The 9,361-nt window shown below is 32.5% G+C and overlaps 1 protein-coding gene across 1 annotated transcript; it reads right to left on the reverse strand.

The window, feature by feature from the left end:
• Positions 1-1,786: 1,786 nt before the first annotated feature.
• LOC145807969 (peroxidase 59-like) lies at positions 1,787-9,060 on the reverse strand. Its single transcript, XM_082907115.1, has 4 exons — positions 8,545-9,060; positions 6,705-6,887; positions 4,111-4,276; positions 1,787-2,507 (listed from the first exon to the last, which is right to left on the reverse strand). The coding sequence occupies exons 1-4, from the start codon at positions 8,770-8,772 to the stop codon at positions 2,086-2,088; spliced, it is 999 nt and encodes a 332-aa protein (XP_082763241.1). The 5' UTR covers positions 8,773-9,060; the 3' UTR covers positions 1,787-2,085.
• Between the last annotated feature and the right edge of the window lie 301 nt (positions 9,061-9,361).

The raw sequence follows: 9,361 nt of genomic DNA on the forward strand, positions 1-9,361 counted from the left end.
CTTCTACAAAAGCCTCAGCTTCGTAGTTTTTTCCATTTCAGCCCAACTTTTGCATCAAATGGAAGCATTTCTTGTCCAAAATCTCACAAATTGGATTGCCAACTTGGATGGCTCGGAAAAGGTGAATTTTCGGGGCTTCGGCATAAATGCACTATTCACTTTGAGTTGCATCCCACTGCATTTTCGGTTCCTCCATGCCGCGGCAAGGTTTTGGAATCCGGTGTCAACCTAGTTGGGATTAAGCTCTCTACTCGATGCCAACCTAGTTGGGATTAGGTTAGTTAGCTATGATGCATTTCTGTTCTTCCACTCTTTTATTGATGTTCATCTCATATGTATTTGTATGCTTTCGTCATCAATAAAATTCTTTTTTGCTGATAAAAAAAAAAGTACTATATCAAGATTTTTAACTTCATTAATACTTGAATATATTCTGAAATTAAAGAAAAGAATGAAAGGATTTTAAAGGTTTTCTACCTCAAAAGGGGAAATGAGGTAAAGAAATGGTAATAGATTTTAGCCTCTTTCCTTCTCCTTTTTCTTCTTCTTATTTTCTTTTCTATTTTTTTTCCCCTTGCCTTGTATCAGTTGAGGCAATGAGAGTTGATCTCATATATGTATATCTCTATATATATTCCCTAGTTTATTAGAATTAATTTAATTAATCCTACATTATGCATCATGCCACTTGGTGTGAAGAGCTTCCACTGCCACCTATTTTAATTTCTTTTCTAATTTTTTTAATAAAGAAATATGGAGCCAAGTTATGTTCTTTGTAGAACAGGGGAGGAATCGTTAAGCCATATAATGCTACATTGCCCTTTTGTTTGGAAAACCTGGTCTAGTATCATCAAATGGTGAGAAGTGCAATGGGTTGTTCCAAGAACAATGGAATGTTTGCTTCAGTGGTGGAGTGGATGGAAGTTTTAAAAAGGGGAATTGCAGATATGGAAAACAATACCAGTAGCACTGTTTTGGTCTATGTGGAAGCATAGAAATGAAGTTATTTTTAATAAGGTCCAGCCTAATCTGGAAGAACTATGTGATCTCATTAAGGTAAGAGTAGCCATGTGGATGAAGTCAAATTTGGTGGGAAGAGACTACTCAATTAATCAGTTTGTATCGAATCTACAACAGATCAGGTTATGCGTTAAGTGACTGGACATCTGTGGTGGCTGTTATGATTCAATTAGGTGCTGATATCAACAAGTTGCTGGATTGAATTGGAGGCTGTCCTGGTTGAGTGTGAATCTATGTTCTAATCTTCTTGAGTTGTCTTGTGTTTTTCTGAAGTGTCATGATAAGGGATGCTGCAGATGTTAGTGCTGTTGGTGGCTGCAGGAATTGGTTTATTTGAGTATTTGAGTATAGTTGTTGCTGCTGCTTCTTCTGATGGCAGGGGAGTTTTTTTGTATGTAATTTTTTGTCGTATGATGTGGTTTTAGTTCTGTTTTTGGTTGGTTACTCACCAACTTGATGCGATGTTGCAGATAATTGGGCTTGTTCTATGGTGCCAACCTAGTTGGAAACATATTATTTTGCTATGATGCTAGTGCATCCATCTCCCTTATTGATGTCTAGTTTTATTCATTATTCATCAATAAATTGCCTTTTTTGCTGCTATATATATATAAAGAGCGATTCTCACTGATAAAAAAAAAAAAATAGTCATGTGTTCCCCTACTACTACCACATATCCAAAACTATTAAATGATCTTTTAATATGTCGGGTTCTCAAAAAAAAAAAAATGTATCAAGGAGAGAGAGACTATCCTTTTTGGGTGGCTTAGCGGTAAAATAAGACTCTCTATTCATATCACGGTGGAGAAGATTTGAGTTACATAAATGGCCTTTTTAAAACTAGGATACGTTTGCATAACTATTGGTAAACACGACTTTAGCCGAAGCCTCTACACCAAATCATCATATTTTGTAATTATTCTTGCACAACGCAGCCATTGACATTATCTAGAAAGCTTTAAAGAAAACAGACTTGATACATGGTTTTGATAATCATACAACTTTAATACTAGGAAGCCTTTTTTATTTTTTATTTTATAAAATCCCATTTCAATTTAGTGCAATCTATGAATTAACGGCCCTACAGTCCTTCCTTATCTGTCCACTTGACCCAGTTAAAGGATTTATGTTTCCCATCTTAATCATAGACTTAGCAAAGTCGCCTAAGAATAGAGAGAGATTATTGCTGTAGAGTTCAACCAAACTTTTGGTAGTTGTTGCTGCCTCATCACTAGAATATAGGATTTGATCCGATTGAAGAAGACCTTTTCCATTAAGCAAGTTTTGGAAGTAATGGTTATCGAATAAATCAATAGAATTTCTATCAAGAGGGGCCGTGTTGTTTCCATCTCCAGTGGTTGGACATCGGCCTTGTAGATCAGACACCATGGTCGTGTCCATTGTACTGTCTGGTGCGCCTGTCCCTGAGAAGTTGAACAATCTACTGCTGAAGGTAGCACATCTTGCTAAACCAATTGTATGGCTACCTGCACATTAACCCACTTATAGCCTCAGTATAATTAGCTAACAATTCACCTACCATTCACTAAGGGAACATTATGGTCGAGGTGAACCAAAAAATTAAGTTGGGTTACACTTTTTTTTATTCCCAAATTATCTTCAAAATTTTATATATTTATGATTTAAATGAGTTCTTCCATACTTTTTATGAGGTAAAAGGGTAAATTATCATAATTTTTTTTTTTTTTTTTGGTTAAAAATGCAATGTTATAATTATCGAATCAACTTGATTTTTTGTGTGGATGAAATACATAAAGTTTTTGACAAAATAAATAGTTTGTATCATCAAATATGAGACCCCGTGATGGGTGATGGGTTAGTTCATTTAGTGGGGATGGGTTAGTTCATTTAGTTAGTTTTGGGTGTTTTTGGTGGGTTGAGTATGTGGGGATTCTTGTATTTTAAATTCTCTAGTTAAGTTCTTCTTAGCTCTTTTGGTTTAAAAAAAAAAAAATTCGAGAGGCTTAGGGGTTGTATGGATGTGAGTAGCAGTAGTAGGGGTATTTTTATACTTCTGAATCTCTCTCAATGTATGTCATCTTCCTGTACTTTTAATTTCATGCTGTTTAATGAAATTTTTCTTTGCTGATCAAAAAAAAAAAAAAAAAATGAGACCCGTGATAGGCCTTACGGGCCTAAATAGCGCCTTCCCGTCCAAATTTAGACTAGAGGAGATCCTCCTCCTATATTATAACAGCAATTCGTGCAATCTATCATATTTAAAACTTTATTTGGCTACAAACAGAGTTACATATGATGCAAAGGCTTAAATCTAAAACATGTTACCAAGGTTAACTTTGAATTTCCCTATTTACCCCTTGCATTAGTGTAGATATGAGTATTTAGATGATGATGATGATGATGATGATGATGATCTTATGATATTTTTTAAATTAACAAAAAAAAAAGTTGCTTTAAAATTCACACCAAATGAGTTATTCTCATTATAACATAAGTATAGATAAACCCAACAACTAAATTGGTGTGAATAAAATGAAACTATGTCATGCATAGTTTCCACCACCAAAATTGCTCAAATAAAATTATTTTTCAAATTTGTTTGAACCATTTCTATCTCTAATTGTTTCAACTAATATTTTGAAAAAAAAAAAAAAAAAAAAAAAGGTCCAGAATACTCCATAATGCAAACTATCCCATATTTTCACTATTAGTGTTATGCACATGTATCGTGTGTGTCTCCAGTGTAATATTTTATGTACACAATTGTATATGGAATTTTCGTAGCCATACAGATATCCTCTTAGTCCTCGTTAGGTATGAATTTTTTTAGTCTGATTTTTTTATTATTTGGCTATTTTAGTTTAGCTAAAAAAATTATCTTTGAAATGATTTTTAATTTTTAATTCTTTTTTATATAATTGATTTGATGATTGCAAAAAAAAAAAAATGAAATAATTATAATTTAAATGTGACATTTTATCTTATTAACTATTTTAATATTTTCTTATCTTTATTAACTATTTTAGTCTTGTGTTTTAGATGTCGTGTGTATGAAGGGAGACTAAAATCATGTCCAACAAACAAACAAACGACCAAGTGTGAAGCTACCTGATAGAATCACCGCATCAGTTTGGTTTAGGCCTACAGCAACAAACTTAGCAGTGATATTACCAACTGAGTCGAAGGGAGAAGGAAGTCCATTTGTAGCTCCGTCTTTGTTTGCAACTAGTCCGTCTCTCCTCCCCAATAGGACTTTCCACGTTTGTCCTCCACTCTGCAAAATATATGCAAATAATAATTTCTTGCTTTTCATTTTTCTCTTTTATTTTTCGACAAATTAGGCTGGTAGTCCCTATATTTTGGTCATTGTATCATTTTGATTCTTATAATTTCAATTGGCTCTATTTTGACTCTATCTCAATTTAATCTAATTGTTTACAATTGTTAGCATTTTTTAATGAAAAATATACACATAAGTGATATATGTCATGTTTTTCAAGCAAAATTGTAAATTTGTTCAACTCAGTAAGTTAACTTCAACTAATTTAGTGATAATTTTTAATCAAAAATACTAACGGCGTTATTAATTCAACCAAATTGACACAAAATTTAAAATTAAAAGTCAAAATTAAACTAATTAAAAATATATAAACCAAAATAATATGAGATAAAATGTATAGACTATCGGTATAATTTGCCTTTCATGTTTTTTATATTTCAGGTTGTGTAAATTTTATTTCCACAATACTTTGTCAAATTATTTTGTTATCATGTTTTATTGACTTTTCTTTTAAGTGAATTTTTAAAAATAAATAAATTATCAGTATTTTTTTTTTTGATCAGCAAAGAAAAATTTCATTTAGCAGCATGAAATTAAAAGTACAGGAAGATGACATGCATCGAGAGAGGTTCAAAAAGTATAAAAATACCCCTACTACTGCTACTCGCATCCATACAACCAACTCCTCAGCCTCTCGATTTTTTAAACAGAAAAAAGTTAAGAAGGACTAAACTAAAAAAATAATAATAAAAAAAATAAAAATAAAAATACAAGAAACCCCACATAATCAACCCACCAAAACAAACTAAATTAACTAAACCAACACTCAAGCTGCCCGAACCACCCAAACTAAAGTCTAATCACCAACCCACTCTGCCAAGACCCACGCCTCTGCAGCAACAACTCCCAAAGCCCTCACCACCCACGCCTATGCTGCTGCCCACGCCACCCCTAAGCTGCTGCAACTCCCAACTCCCAAAGCCCACAACCAAAGCTACCGCAACACCTCACCAACCACACCTATGCTGCTGAACCGGCTGAGAAGACTCCATAGCCAACACCGGGAGTAAACTCGATTCTGCTGCAACACCAAAACTCACCCACAAATCAACTCCCACCAGGTCTTCTTCTTACCCACACCTCTTCTTACTCACACCCACTGCAGATCCACACACCGACCAACCGCCGGGACACCTCCAAACATTAGGAAAAAGTTCACCCCTCAAACTCTGACTCGAAGAGGAGCACTCCAATGAAAACCAGACAGATCTGGATCAACTACGACACCCATGTTTTCACCCAAACAAAGCATCGATACTTCTCCACCAAATCTGAACCAGAGTTCATCCCTCAAGTTCCTACTCGCAAAAGAGCGCACGAATGAAAATCATGGACGACCCCTGATAAAACAGTTGAACCGGGCCCTGAAACACCAAAAACAAAGACTACCGCAACAACACTAACACGCCTAGATGGGAAAAAATGGGAGAATCAAGTTTATTGAAGGAAAAAAACTAACAAGCAGATGCCGGAAGAAGAACAAGCTAGGCCAGCCGACCACCATAGCCAAAGGCGGCAGCCGGCCAGCCCAAAAAAGAGGCCTGGGATGGAGGTTTTTTAGAGAGAGAGACCAAAAATAGAGAGACTTATATAAATTATCAGTATATATAATATCTTTTTAACTTTTGTCAAGTATTAGCTGCCCCACACACATATACACAAAAGAAAAAAGAAAAAAGAAAAAAATTAACAACAACAACTTTTGATTAAATTTATATGTCAGGTATATAAAAATGTTTTCCCCCAAGCCTTTCTGCCAAAAGAACTTTTTTTTTTTTTGTCAAGCAAGTTACGTTTTTTGCCCAAAAAAAAATCCAAAACAGCCAAATTAGCATGTTCGAAAATGGCTTGATGCATCAGGCATCCCCTTAGAACATCTTCAACGTTTAATTTTTTTTTTCATCAAATTTAAGTAAAAAAATCATTAGAGAGGCCTCATATCAAGAGTTCGCTTTAGGTCTCAAAAATATCCGAGCCGACCCTAGTGATAACACTCGGAAAAACTAACAGTTGGCTAGTTTAATTCATTCTGTCTTGAACAAGCTTCTTTGTACGCTACAAAAAAATTGTTCTTTACCTTGATGAATTCACATACAACAAATAAGTAAGACATGCATATCATTGTAGAGTTGTAGTCTAGTGATATAAAGGTGACACTTAAGTGTGTATAAGGAAAAGGGTGGGAGGTCAACCACGTTTCGCCCATAAAAATGAAAATAAAAATAAAAAATAAATAAAAAGTTTATAAACAAAAATAATATATCAAAATATTTATTCAAAGAAATTAAGTACAAGAGAATTTTTTGTCTAAAAACATTTTGAATTTATTATTATTATTTTTGGGCAGAAAGTATTGACTTACTAAGACAACAGCATCTCGGGCAGCAATAGCTAGTATATCCGCACAGGATACAATTCCACTGCACGCACTCTCCACTGCACTTTTGATTGCATCCACTACTTCGAATCCTCTGGCTGAGTTCAGGTTTGGTAATGCAAATTTCTCACTATCGCTTCCATCCAACAAAAGAGATGCATCACAACCCTAACAACAACAACCACAACATTACACAAAAATAAATTTAAAAAGAATATATATATATATATATATATTTTTATCAACAAAAAAGAACTTTATTGATAAAGAAAACATACAAAACATATGACATGAACATCAATAAAGGGGTGGAAGAGCAGAAGCGCATCAAAGCTAACAAACCTAATCCCAATTAGATTGGCACTGAGAAAAAAACTCAATCATCTGCGAGCTCAACCACAAGAGATGGTGAGAAACCAACAAGAAATAGTTAAAAAGTATAAATTTAACTCAGGACAAGTTTAGAAACAACTTAAAATAGTTAAAAATTTTAAAAATCACTATCCACTATTCTCTTTACTTTGCTATACGTCTTTCTGTAAAAAAATTAAAAAATTAATTAAAATAACTAATTCTCAAAACAACCCTCAGTACAAGAAAAAGGTTTGCTCCTTAATGGGTTCAATAGCTAGAAAACAATTCATAAATACAATTTTTAAACCTAAAAAAAATAATTAAAAATAATATGATTTTGATATTTTTAAAATTTAAACTGCATTGATTGATGTTTTGATTTGGAAATAAATATTACATGAAATTACATTATTTTGCATTGATTACATCACACAAATTTTATTTTACTTGGTTGGGCTCATTGAGGGGGTCGTAGGACCCACAACAAGTTATATTTTGATAATATAAAATATTTATTTTGTTAGATTCTCCGTATATGTCATTAGTAAAAAAGTTAAATCGATCCAATAATTATAATATTTTCATTTTATCGTATTTCTATAAATAAATAAAAATAGAAGGTGTATTTTTAAAAACATACTTGACGTCTATTTTTCATAGACAAACGCATAACTTAAAAACGTTATGATTATCGGATCAATATAATTTTTTTTATGAATAATATACATTGAGACAAGGCAAACACCATAATTTTTTTCATAAACTATTTAAATTATTAAAATAAGACTCGTGGTGGGTCTCATATCCTCCTCAAGTTCGCATAATTTAAATTTGAATTTGGCAGTAACTCAACCTTACTGTTAATAGAAGAAAATCTTCAACTTCAACCATGAAGCTTCTTGTAACAAATATCAGCTTCTTTTTAACAATGATCATTTTAAAAAAGCTTTCATAATTTAATTTATAATGATATTGTATGATAAGTGTCATTTTTTTATTAGTTATACATTCAATAATTGGTTAATACAGTAGGGGTGGATGAACCAAAAAAGTTTGTATCTTTTTAGTTTCTAAAAGTAAAGTTTGTCATGAATTATTTAACAATTAATGCTAGAATTATAACATTTTTGTATTATATTAATTTTATTTATCATATGAGAGGTAATACATATACAAATATTAGTATAATGGGTTCAATAGTTTGGTGTGACACCACATATAGTAAATAAATAAAACAATCTACTGCCAAATTTTTTGTTATATACTACCATGTACAATGGTAATATAAAATGGTAAAATATATATATATATATATATAAATAACAGTTCTCAGATAAATATAATATAAACATATGATCAATTAATGCAGCATTTCTCATAATTTAAATACGTGAGTAGAGTAGAAACTGTTGTTATATATAAAATAAATAAATAAATTAATGGCAATGTTGTGATGTATAATATAACTCACATTTACAAAGCAATCGTGGAAATGAAGCCGAAGCAATGATGCTGCCATTCGCATTTCAGTTTTGACAGCATTTTGAACCTGTTTACGCACCACTGCGAGAAGGTTAGGACATGTTGCTGAATAGAAATCAGCACTTAGTTGAGACTTCACAACCATGCATGTCCATGATGACATCAACAAACCTATTACCAAACAATAACCATTCAATTTCAAAAAGCTGCTTGGCATCTTCAAGTTTTGGTTATCTCTACAACACCTTACTTACACTACAAGAAACAACCAACTAACTAAGTAGGAGTTTTCTTGAAATTGGATATGGGCAAGATGCTTAATGAAGATGTGCTAATTTATAGAAAAATATTGTTGTGGGCGGCTAATTAACAAAAAAAATTTAAAAAAATTATTCTTTTACTTATAAAATGCATTTCACATTCATAATTTATTTAATTAACTTTCGTGTTGTTGCTTTCGGCAGCTACATGCAGCACATTTATTTAAAAACCATAATGCTAGGCAGACAGAATCAATCACTGAATAGAGAGCATAAAAGGAGTTCAAACCATTTTATATTTGTTCACTGATTGGTTATGTGTCCATGGTTTTATTGCCTAAAGTTAACTACAAGTGATTTTTTTTTTTTTTTTATATATAAATATAACCAATGTACTAGATAAGAGATTATTAGTGGCTTAAAAGTTATCAGATTACATAAAATATAAGCAGAACATGAGAGTTCATGAATCAACACACACTCAAGAGTGTTAGTGCTTGCAGTGCTAAAGCATTTTCTGTGTTTTCTGGCTTCCACTATGCCACT

Source organism: Camellia sinensis, chromosome 14 (assembly GCF_055761805.1).
Source record: "Camellia sinensis isolate YWXY chromosome 14, ASM5576180v1, whole genome shotgun sequence".
NCBI lineage: Eukaryota > Viridiplantae > Streptophyta > Magnoliopsida > Ericales > Theaceae > Camellia > Camellia sinensis.